The sequence below is a fragment of the Bubalus kerabau genome, chromosome 7 (assembly GCF_029407905.1).
Source record: "Bubalus kerabau isolate K-KA32 ecotype Philippines breed swamp buffalo chromosome 7, PCC_UOA_SB_1v2, whole genome shotgun sequence".
Classification (NCBI taxonomy): domain Eukaryota; kingdom Metazoa; phylum Chordata; class Mammalia; order Artiodactyla; family Bovidae; genus Bubalus; species Bubalus kerabau.
Window position 1 is genome coordinate 29,833,996 of NC_073630.1, and position 12,677 is coordinate 29,846,672.

The 12,677-nt window shown below is 37.2% G+C and overlaps 1 protein-coding gene across 1 annotated transcript in view; it reads right to left on the reverse strand.

The window, feature by feature from the left end:
• Window positions 1–12,677, reverse strand: part of COL25A1 (collagen type XXV alpha 1 chain) — a 494,071-nt gene that overhangs the window by 16,685 nt on the left and 464,709 nt on the right. The window contains exons 27-30 of the mRNA XM_055587935.1: window positions 10,742–10,822; window positions 9,825–9,887; window positions 9,148–9,198; window positions 6,554–6,580 (exon numbers count right to left, since the gene is read on the reverse strand). Of these exons, the coding sequence (XP_055443910.1) occupies window positions 6,554–6,580; window positions 9,148–9,198; window positions 9,825–9,887; window positions 10,742–10,822 (222 nt within the window). The remainder of the gene's footprint in view (window positions 1–6,553; window positions 6,581–9,147; window positions 9,199–9,824; window positions 9,888–10,741; window positions 10,823–12,677) is intronic.

Genomic DNA, 12,677 nt, shown 5'->3' on the forward strand with positions numbered 1-12,677 from the left:
CAATGCTTAAGAGTAAGCACAATTACTTTTTTAATATGGCTTTTGTATCTCAAAACTCAAATGTTTATTTATAGTCCTTGAAAATGTTGATTTGATCAAGGAGTATTTAAGAAAGACAATGCACTAGTTCTATAAATTCTCTTGGCAAGGTTGCAGAACTATTTCCCCATTTTATGCTTCAGATGTAGTTAATAATATAAAATGGAAGAAAAACAATCTATTCCAGCTGCAAACTCTACCAATGATGCTATATCATACATTTGGGGGTACTTTTAGTTTTTTTATTTTACAATTCCTTATGTACAATCCTATTGTGAATCAGATTATAACTGCAAAATTTAATTTAGCTAGAAATGATTAAAATTTTTAAAAATGTGTTTGTTATTGTTTGTTTAGAGCTAGAAGATGTAGAGCTTTTGGCTAAATGTTGCATAAAAATGGTCGACCATCCTAAATTTGAAATTAGGGCAAATTTCAAAGAAATAAAATTGAGGGTTTAAGTAAAATAGAAATCCAAATTTTTACTTTGCTTTTGTGATACTTTCTTCAGAGCCGCCACTATTATAGCATTTAAAAATAAATAAGGGGATGATAAAATTTTTACACAAATAATATTATATTAATATTTACCTGGAATGTGAATTCCTGACTCACAGTCGTTATAGAGGTTTTGGATTTCACACTTGTGGCATGATTTAATTGGTGTGATTTAACCTATATTCTAATGTAAGACTTACATCATTCATTCAATAAATGAATGCATATTAAGCATCTACTATATGCCTGAAATTATGTAAGGCATTGGTTATCAAGAGGAATACTTTAGTACTTATAATACAGTACCTGTGGAAAAAGTAAAATAAGTAGTCACCAATTTTTTATGCATAAAATATGCATATGAAATATTTTCTATTACCATTTTTATGTAATATTTTAATAATGTAATCTATAATGTTCTCTACTAATTTTTATCTGCATTCACTGAATATAAAGAATATTAAAAAGCTTGAAACTAAAAAAAAAAAAAAGCTTGAAACTAAAGCTCACATTTAGGAATTCCCTGGTAGTTTGGTGATTAGGACTGTGTGTGTCCACTGCAGGGGGCACAGTTCAATCCCCGGTCAGGGAACTAAGATCCTGTATGCCACACAGTGTGGCCCCAAACAAAAAACCCTATATTTAATGATCATTTAATAACTTTTTAGTTATTGCAGAAAGAAGACCGGCATAAAGAGCATGAAAGATGCAATCTTTTCATTCAAAATAAAAAAATCTCTAAATAACTGCGAAATACTTCTTCCATACTATTTATAATTGCCACAAGAACCTCATAAGAGGGCATTTCCAACACAAACAACACACAACATTTAGACCACGATATGACTGATTACTGTAGGAGCCACGGCACTGAACTCACGCCTTCAACAATGGCCAGTTTCATACCTGCCACTGACAAGGGGCTGTGCTTTCCAGTATCGAAGAAGAAAAAATGAAAATTGAGGGAGGATCTTACACTACACTAAACTGTAAAAGCGTTTGGGAGAAATTATGAAACAATCCGTATAACATTTTTTTTAAAGGGGAGGGTGATGGGGGAAGAACTGTCCGCTGTAAAAGAGGAAGGCTGGCACATATGTAATTGAACACTCATGGTGTTGTTTGTTATGGGGTCTTCCTCTGACACATGAGCAGACATCAGAGAAAATAAAACTGGGCTGAGCTCCGCTTGAACACAATATGTTTTCTAATTACAGAAATCTCAACTGTATGGTAGTCACCGAGTAAACCAGAGTTGTTACTTAGGGTAGAAAGAATAGTCTGAGATTTGCACCGAAATGGAAAGTTTTCTTTACTTACTGGAAGACCAAGGGGTCCTCTGTCACCCTTTTGACCTGGTTCACCCTTCAATCCTTTAACACCATTTAACCCTGGTTCACCCTAAATGCAAAAGCAAATGCCAATTTTGGTTGCTATCATGGGTGTTTCAACTGTGAGAGAAGAGAGCCAGTCTGACACGGTTGCAGATTCCAGTTTTAGGTAACAGCAGAGTCAGGCTAGGTTTGTCTTGCACCAGTTCAAAACTAATTTTAAAAATGCAAAAAATGGACAAGCTGGAATTAAATAATGTTCTAGGAAGCAAAATTCCTTAGAAAATCTGCTCCTTATGACCAAAAAAGTATATGGCTGAGCTCCAATATTTTCAGTTTTAGTTCAAGGAAATTAGTGTTATGCTACATTGTTCTGACCAAGCAAATCAAAACAGTCAGAGTAGAGGATGCGCAAGGATGTTCAGCAGGAAAGAGCCAATCTGCTGGAATAGAAAACTGGAATATGCAGGACAGTGTTACAAACGAATATTTTAAGCCTTTAAGCATTTCGTCCAGGGCAATGTGATAAATGTAGAGCCCAATGTTTGAAGTAATGCCATTTGGTGACTCCTCATTCATGGACATTGCCAAGTCAGGTCCCTATGTGGATTAATTGATAGGATAGACAACAAATAGCCAACCCTGGAAGAGAATGTGAAGATCACAAAACTTTTATGGGTTTTACTAACCATAAATAGAGTAGAAAAAAATAGTTAATAAATTAATAAATAACTAGTTAGAATATTCTAAATATTTAGAATAATTAGTTAAAATAAATAATAATAAATAAATAGTTAGAATAAAGGAGGTTTGAAGTTAACTTAATGTGACATTATAAAAGTCACGAAAAGTGATAAATTCTCAACTCTGTTTTTAAAAATCTAAAAATGCAATATGCTCTTTTCTATCAGCAGCAGCATGTTAGAAATAGAACTGTGACCTGTCCACTTTCACTTTTTAAGTATAGATACTAATTTAATCATAAGATCTTGAAAGACTTGAGAAAGAAAGATGGTTTCATTTTCAAATGCCTTATACAATCTTGAGTGGTGGGGGTGGGAGAGGGGAGAGATTATGCCTGCATGGCAGGAAGGATTATTAACCTGGGCAGTATTTCTCCCCTATTTGCCTGAAGATGAAAGTCAGTGCAGTGCTTGGTAAAGAGTCGAGGGCCCCACCTAGGCCACAGTAGCACAAGATTGTTAATAGGAACATTAACATTAATATTAATGATATTGTTAATAGGAACATTAACATTAACGATATTGTTAATAGTAGGAACGATATTGTTAATGTCCCCCAGGTAATTCTCCTCATCAGGAAATTCTAGGGAACAGTGAGCCAGACTCATCCATGGAACCGTGCTCTATATTTGAACTTTCAAAGGGGTCACAAAATAATATACACCTTGGCATGACCTAGTGGATTCAGGCAGTTCCGAGATAGGAAGTCTGCAATTCTGCCACTATAGGAAATCCAAACATGCTATGGTCAGTGACGTATGATCCTGTGACTGTCACAGAGCTAGAATCAATGTGAGATTAAAGCCAAGGCTCAGCAATCAATGTCAGTTAACTGATTTAAACTTGAGATTCATGGCTTTGCCTGTGTGTGGACTTTGATTTAGCAAGTGATCTTGAGATGATGAATAGAAAGGGCAGCCTTGGTAAGCTATGAATTTCTTTGGTGAGGAATCCGCATTGATAGCAGTGAGCATTAATTGAGAAGGTAGCCTACTGCTCAGTTGCTCAGTCATGTTTGACTCTATGCGACCCCACGGACTGCAGCATGCCAGGCTTCCCTGTCCTTCACTATCCTCCAGAGTTTGCTCAGATTCATGTCTGTTGAGTCAGTGATGTCATCCAACCATCTCATCCTCTGTCAACCCCTTCTCCTCTTGCCCTCAATCTTTCCCAGCATCAGGGTCTTTTCCAGTGAGTCAACTCTTTGCATCAGGTGGCCAAACTATTGGAGCTTCAGCTTCAGCATCAGTCCTTTCAATGAATATTTGGGGCTGATTTCCTTTTAGATTGATTGATTTGATCTCCTTGCAGTCCAGGGACTCTCAAGAGTCTTCTCCAGCACCACAATTTGAAAGCATCAATTCTTTGGTGTTCAGCCTTCTTTATGGTCCAACACTCACATCCGTACATGACTACTGGAAAAACCATAGCTTTGACTATTTGGACCTTTGTCAGCAAAGTGATGTCTCTCCTTTTTAATACACTGTCTAGGTTTGTCATAGCTTTCCTTTCAAGGAGCAAAGGTCTTTGAATGTCATGGCTGTAGTCACTGTCTGCAGTGATATTGGAGCCCAAGAAAATAAAATCTGTCACTGCTTCCACTTTTTCCACTTCTAGTTGCCATGAAGTGATGAGACCGGATGCCATGATTTTAGTTTTCTGAATGTTGAGTTTCAAGTCAGCTTTTTCACTCTCCTCTGAACCTCATCAAGAGGCTCTTTAGTTCTTCTTCATTTTCTGCCATTAGAATTGTATCATCTACATATCTGAGGTTCTTGATATTTCTCCTGGCAATCTTGATTCCAGCTTGTGATTCATCTAGCCTGGCATTTTGCATAATATACTCTGCAAATAAGTTAAGTAATATACAGCTTTGTCATACTCCTTTCCCAATTTTGGGCCAAAAATTTCCACTCTGATCCTAAATTCTAGTCCCAGATCTTTCACTTACTTAGCAGTGTAATTTAGGGAAAACAACCTAAATCTCCTGAGCCTATAGTTTAATATTTATAAAATCAAGGGGCTAGCACAGGTAATCTATATAGGGCTTTCAACTTTTTAATTCTCTGAAATCTATGATTTAAGTAACAATTGAAGTTAAGTGTAAGCAAAGTAAATAACTGCATTGTAGATATCAAAAGGATCTTGGGCATCTATTAATTTAATGGTGATGGGGTAACTGAATCACTCATAGAATTAAAAATGATCTTGGTGGCTTTGGCCTGAGTCATTACAATTAATCTGGTCCTTAGCAGTACCTTAAACTCCAAAGAGAGACCAAGAGAAGGAAATAGTATTTAGTCCAGTGTGAGAAGAGAGATCCAAGGAGGTTAGATAAGTACTAAGACAAAGCTGATAGATAATCTCTCTCTTTTGACCCCTCCAACAGTGCCCTTATCTTAAATAATAATTCATGCCACTGAGACACTGTCACTCATTGGCCTTACCAGAAGGTAAAGTATTTTAAGAAGAATAAAGAGGCATGAACTTTTTCCTTTCTTGGCTGAGTCACCTGCTTTACCTCAAAAAGGAAACTCAGGTTTCTGGAGTCAGAGCAATCCCTGTACCACCCCGAAAGTGGGGTGGGCCAGAGGGAATCCTCAGAAGAGACAGTGGGCTGCCTATGGGCTTTTCGACTCAGTGTCAACGTTGCATTTATGTGGTCCCCCAACCCATCTCCACTAAATGCATCAACTCACTACTGAGGAGCTGTCAAGAGTCATGAATCTTCTTTCAAGCAGCCTCACATGCATGCATGCATGCTAAATCGCTTCAATCATGTCCAACTCTTTGTGGCCCTATGGACTATAGCCTGCCAGGCTCCTCTGTCCACAGGATTCTCCAGGCAAGAATACTGGAGTGGGTTGCCATTCTCTTCTCCAGGGGATCTTCCCGACCCAGGGATTGAACCCAGGTCTCCTGCATCGCAGGCAGATTCTTTACCATCAGAGCCATGAGCGAAGCCCCCAAGCAGCCTTGAGCACTAGCTAAATTTTTCTGTTCAGAGCAAAGCATCAAAACAGGAGTGCCACAACAGCTGACATGTAGTGGGTGTTTATCAACAGCTGCACAGACCTTCTGCTAAGTGTTCTATAATCACACCTCATCCAGTCATTACAACCCTCTGAGGCAAGTTCACTCCTTGAGTAAAGGAAGGATTAGAGAGGGGACATGATCTGCCCAAGGTGACGCATGGCCTGTCAGTGACAAAGCTGAGATTAGAAGATGGGTCCTTATCCCAGACGCTCGCTGGAAGAAGTCTGTCTCATATTAATCCTCCAAGGTGTCTTCTTGGTCTACACAAAGGCAAAGAACATATCTTCATCCATCTTCACGATTTGACCTGCACTAATTCTGACAAGGAAGGGCTATCCTCCATTGTTCTCTTGTTAGTTCAAATGTAGAATACATGTATGTGATGTGATCTTCTTCTCAGTAGAGCACACTTGATACGCCCTACCTCATTATACACCAGTGACTTACAGGGAAATGCAAAATTAAGATGCTGGACAATCAAAGCATTTAGATGCAGTGCTGCTATATGACAAACAAGAAGTGTCAACCAATAACATCTGAATATATAACTAGAGACACCACACTAAGAAAGAGCATCTGGACTAGTGTCAGAACCTCATCAGATTCACTTTTTTTTTTTTCCCTTTGGAATGTTGATTTTGAGTATAATATTGTGATTAGTAACTTAAGAAACTGACATAGTGACAAGGAAAAAGGCAAAATGAGGACTAATTAATCTCCAGGTGATATCACTTATATTTGTGGTAAATCATTCCTTGTGAAATTTAAACATCTGGATACTTAAAGGCTTAAAGATTATCAACATTACTTGACAAATAAATAAGACAGGACAGGCATGCGTCTGTCATGCTTCTCCATGATTAACAATGAAATAGAATCAAACAAACAAGGGATCTGTTGGATTACCTTTGGTCCAGGAAGTCCATGGGGTCCCTGAAAATGGAAAACACAGCTTTTAATTAAGAACTGAATCACTGTTTCTCAGCAGAAGTGACTATTATATGAAGTAACAAAAGAGATGTAAAACAAGAATCTTGTTTGATCTACAGCTAGAGGCAGGCCAGTGGGTATTAACACTCAGTGAAAGTTCCTTCCAGCTCGTGGACGGCTCTGCAATAGGAAATACATTAATAGCAATTCTTTCTGCTGAGTATCTCTGACAGGCAGAGGGGAATCTGCCAGGGTTACAAGGGAGGGAAAAAAACACCCAGAAAAAAGTGTTTGTGAACCCATACTACTTCTATTTCTCAAATTCCTATTCAAAAAAAAATCTAGGTGGACTATGTGAGATACATTATGAATTTATATGAAATAGAGGTCAGCCTTAAAAGACAGAAATTTGCCAAAAATACGTTTGGAACTCTTAAGTACCAGTAGAGGAGATCTTTTCAATTATTAACTCCTCTAACCTCAAGGTTTTGAAAAATCTAGAGGAGGAAGAAAGTGAGGAGACTGATAGTCAAGTTTGGAACCCTGTTGGATCATTTCTTTAATTTAAGGCTAAGAAAAGGATTCTAGGAGAGGAGTGCTAAACATTGGTATTTAGAATGCATTTATTTTTACAAAGACGAATTATTCAAGGCTCAAATGTAATAACTCTTTACCAATGGAAGGAAGTCATAACACATCCACGAGTCAGGGCTTTTCCCATGTATTTTGTGGAAAATCTAAATATAGAGACTAATTAGCTAAGCTAAATTAACTAAATAAAGGTTACTGTGGATTGCTTTAAATTTCAAGTCATTTAAACTATTTGGAGACAGTATTTAAATACTTGTCAGCAAAATCATGCAAGAGGAAAAAGTTTTTTTTTTTAATCAAGCAATAGATAGATTTGTTATACATGTCTACTTTGGAATAACATTTTCCCTTTGAATAAGTTGTGGATAAACGTTTTCAGGAAGTGGTCATCTTATCAAGTATTATTTCATTTTAGAAGTGGTTTTAAATTCCTTTAAACTAATTAATTTTGTAATATGAACGGATATAGCATTTTAAATTTAATTTTCTAACAAAGTGGTGGGAGTACAGAAAAGCCAAAGGTATGCCATTTTCTTGATTCTTAAGGAACTGTTTAGGTTTATAAAAATATGGTTAATTATAACTGTTTTGTGGTATGAAATAGAAACCCAGTGGATGATTGGGATCTGGTGCTATGCTCTGTGGTTTAGACCATTCCAATAATGCTCTTTCTTGGAGCACAACTGGAGTAAAGAGAGACTGACACATTGTTTAATCTCTGGGGTTGAAGACATATGGTTTATCAAGACACCTTCGAGATGAATGTGACCTAAGAGGCTGCCTGACTTGTTCCCAATCTGTCCCAGTCAAAAGCATTTGGAGCATTCTGCCTTCTAGTTCCAGCCTTAATACAACAGTCATTAAGTAGACATTTGGAGAATTATGCTGCTTTAATGGCTACCTTCTTCACCGAACATGAATTCTATGAGGACATAGTCATTTCTCCACTGGTCACTGAAAGATATCTGCGGTGAACACTGTATTTGCCAAAGCACTTAAAAAGGGAAAAGAAAAAGATCCAACAATATATTAACATATCACGTGTAGAAGTGAGCTTCTGTTATCATACTGTTTTATAAATGTTCTTATTGAATGTTTCATTAAAGGGTCACAACCCTCAAAGTTGGTTCAGTTCAGTTCAATTCAGTTCAGTTCAGTTGCTCAGTCATGTCTGACTCTTTGCGATCCCATGAATCGCAGCACGCCAGGCCTCCCTGTCCATCACCAACTCCAGGCGTTCACTCAGACTCATGTCCATCGAGTCAGTGATGCCATCCAGCCATCTCATCCTCTGTCGTCAGAAACATGGAATTCCCTGGTGGTCCAGTGGTCGGGACTCTGAGCTCTCACTATCAAGGACCCAGGTTCAGTCCTTGGTCAGGGAACTAAAATCTCAAAAGTCATGTAGGGTTCAGACCCTTCTCTCCCACCAAAGTTTGTTAAAAACATTCATTAATAGCTATAAATATTAAACTTGTTATGGTATTAATGGCCTAGAACAGTGATTGGTTAAAATGATTTTTCAGTGTTCATACTATGCGAAAGTGAAGTGTTAGTTGGTCTGTCGTGTCCAACTCTTTGTGACCCTATAGCTGCCAGGATCTTCTGTCCATGTAATTCTCCAGGCAAGAATACTGGAATGGGTTGCCCTTCCCTTCTCCAGAGGATCTTCCTGATCCAGGGATCAAATGGGGGTCTCCCACATTGCAGATTCTTTATGGTGTTAGTCACCAGAGAGGGTACAGTAAAACTTGCTGAACCTATTTCTTCAAATTTCCTATCACAAAACTACCCTACTGCTTTCCAGCAGATATGTTTGGGACAGTGAAAGACAACACCGTAAAATCAGAACAGCACCTCCTATTTTCCGCCTGGGAAGTACCAGATACAAGCTGGCTGTTTTGAGGGATGAGTTCATGCTTTCTCTGGAGGTATGCTCTTAAACAAATGATTCCATTTTGGAAAGAAGGGAAACTTACCATGGGGCCTGGTGGGCCATGGGGACCTGGTGGGCCTGGTGGGCCTATGACCTGCATGTCAGGAAAATAAACATGGATTTGGTCACTTCATTCAGATAAGGCAGTTAGGCTTGAGTCTCAAGCTAGGGTTCTGCTAAGGCCATTAATGGTTGCAGAGGAAGGATACTGGAAGAAATAACGTGCTTGATTCTGTACATTTGGAAATTCCTTTGTGAGAAAAAAAACAAACTTAAAAAAATACAATTGTTCTACAAAAGCCAGAATAAATCAAAAGCACATTAAAAGAAAAAGAAGCAACTGATTACCAAGAAATGCTATAATGCTACAACCACGATCAAACTCTCAAATATTTCACTAAGCTCTGGAGAAAAAAATCAAGAAAAAAACGTAGGTTCTACATGCACAGAGCTCGACCCACAAGCATCGTGGGAAAACCACTGATTTTCTCCTCAGGATTAGACAGTCCTCTGAGAAATTGCTTCAAACTCAGACCTCTGAGACACTTTTGTCTCTCTCTGTACAAGGTTGACAGATACTTCTTGTATAGCTTGACAGACCAAGAGGATCATGGTCTTTCTACTGTTGATAAGCCATCTGGCATGAGTTGAAGTTGGTGAATAACTGGCCCATTTCAGGGTTTTTCGGGAACCGTGAACGTTGAGCCACCACGGACTTACGGAAGGGCCCTGAGGACCTGGCAATCCCGAGTCTCCTTTTTCTCCTTTCATTCCATTGGCACCCTACAAATAACCATTAAGAGTGGAGCCAGTCAAGTTACTTGCAAAGTATAAGGAACAGCTGAATTTTCTCCCCAAATCCATCATCCTCTTGAAATTGTTATAATATCATGCAACATGATATATAAGACAAGGATTTATCTTCTTGCATTTTAGTTTCAAGCTAAGCAGCAAGCTTCCTCAAATCCCTAGGATTGTGGATGATTTCTGAAATAAACTATAAGGTAAATAAAAACTAAGTTATGCTTGATGGGTTAAATTATACATTGCTAAATATGTCCTATTATAACTTATATTTTAATGGTGGTGCTGACTTTAAATAGCAGTCTTTTAGTTTTCACTGACATTTATGCATTTCCTTGTTTTAAAAAATGATCTAGGGCAGTGAGGTTTTCTATATTTTTTTCCTATATTTTTCTACATTTACCTCTCCAAATTCTCAGCAAAAATTATGGGGAAAACCATAAAAACATCACCCCATAATACTGCACACATAAAGAGAACACTTTCTATTGTAATTTGTTTTCAATTATTCTGTATTTTTTTGGTTTTAAAATTACTATTTATTTAAAAATGATTGGTTACACCTTATGTTAATGACCAACTCTATTTATTTTACTACCTTCTAGTGAAAATAATTCAAGAAAACATAAAGGTTTATTTTGTAATTCATTTGGTTAGATGCTTTAAAACTTCTTCCAGTGCCTTAGTTGTAGTTATTAACCAAAAATACCTCAAATATTTAAAAATAAAAACATTATATAAATCATTGGGTGAGACTGCAGCTAGTAATACAACTATTTTCTGATTATTTGATTTATCTCAATATGAACACATCTTTAAAAGTATAAACATACCGGTAGTCCAGGAAGTCCAATTCCTCCTTTTTCACCTGGCATACCTGGGTCCCCCATGTCTCCCTTTGAGCCTTTGAGTCCCTACAAATGACATGGTTTGCACTTAAGAATCATACTGACCATTGATGGTTACATAGTAGGGAAAATGGAATTCCAGATCAATTTTGTCAACAAATGGATCCTATGCTGAGATGATTCTGATTTTCATTTTTAGGTAGAGTTATCTCTTACAGCAACCTTCTACATTAATCACTATAATTTCCCCTTGTAATGGAAGAGATGAAATTCTACTACTTAGGCCATTTAAGTATGAAAAGCATAAGCATAAGTGTTGACGTAATTTCTTCTGATTCCACGTTTTTACCTGGGAGCTACTTCTATGTCATCAGTCCTGAAAACAACTTAATGGACTTAACGCATAACAGAACAGTACACATTTTGAACCAGGACCTAGTGTTATAGTAACAAAGGTACAAATGAGTTTCTCCCATCTCCATTCATTATACATCCCCTATCCTTCCTTAACTGTAGGCAGAAGTTCCGGTCACCAGTTTTCAATGGTTCAATCTACAGACTGGGAGATCACTCATTACACACTCATGTTCAATTAATGCTTAGAAATACTTCCACTTTGCATTCTTATTTTGTTCTCATGACATCTCTCTGAGGTGATCCAGGATGTGATTTTTATTCTTGTTTTTCAGTGAGGAAATAGATATATGTGGATTCTGAAGGCAAACATAGGAATTTTGCAATACTAATACTGAAATTAATGTACATCATTAAGCATTTTTATCCAAGGAGGCTTACTGCACTATGACCAGATGGCCCACTCTTCAGCAGAGATGATCATAGCTATTTCAGGTATGATTATAGGGCTTCCTGGTTGCAATAACCTGTCCAACTTTTCTGTACTAAAAACTCCTTAAGGATAGGAAGGTTCTTTTCTTGTTACTTACACCTATTTCATAGCACCTACTTCAGAGCCATCTATTAGGAGGACAGGTGGGTACCTAAATAGATAGATGGATCTTAAAGCTAATCAGATCCTGGTTGGTTTTAGGAATCTAGTCATAGCAGCAGGATAGCCAACCCAATGGACCTAGTATAGAAGATTTTGTAAAGCCTATAGAAAAAAATTCAGCTATTGTATGTGTAGGGATGTCTATGTAGTATATAATAATATATATCAAATTATTTATAATGATTAATGGGAAATCCACTGGGTTTTTAAATGCTAATGTGATCTCCGATGGATACAGTGGATCATCTAAAGTCTTTTTTTAGCTACCACGTGTTAACTTAGTGTGACATTATATGATTTCAATATACAACTCTGATATTAAAATAACTCTTCTCTTAATTTACTTATCTAATACAATCTTCTGTTGTGTATTCCACAAGCTGTATAAATAACGTCCTTGATTTCTTATGATCTTCTTGATTTTAGTCATTTCTTGAGTAAATTATGGAAGCCCAGAAAACATCAGATATCTTGAAACTAATTCCTGTGATTGGACTCTCTGAATATTGAATATTGTCCACATTTGCCTGGTCATTTCTTTTAGGGGTGAGCAAACCATGGCATAGGGCCAAAGTCAGCTCAGAAATTGCTTTTGTACAGGCTGAATGTTTAAAATAAAATTTAAACATTTGATAGAGAATGTATATGGTCTGTAAAGCCTAAAACATTTACTCCCTGGTCCTTCATCGAAAATGTTTGCCAATCTCTCTGTTAGGGGGAAACCCTCAGAGATACTGTCATATTCTACAAAACTACAAGTGTCCTGCTTGTTTCTGTCTCTTCTAATGATCTAGAAAATTCGGTGTAATCTTTATTTGGGAAAATAAAACAATATCAAAATAACATGTGTAAGCAACATCTAATTTTGTAGAAACTACGGTCACAGATTTAAATCTTAAATTAATTTGTATT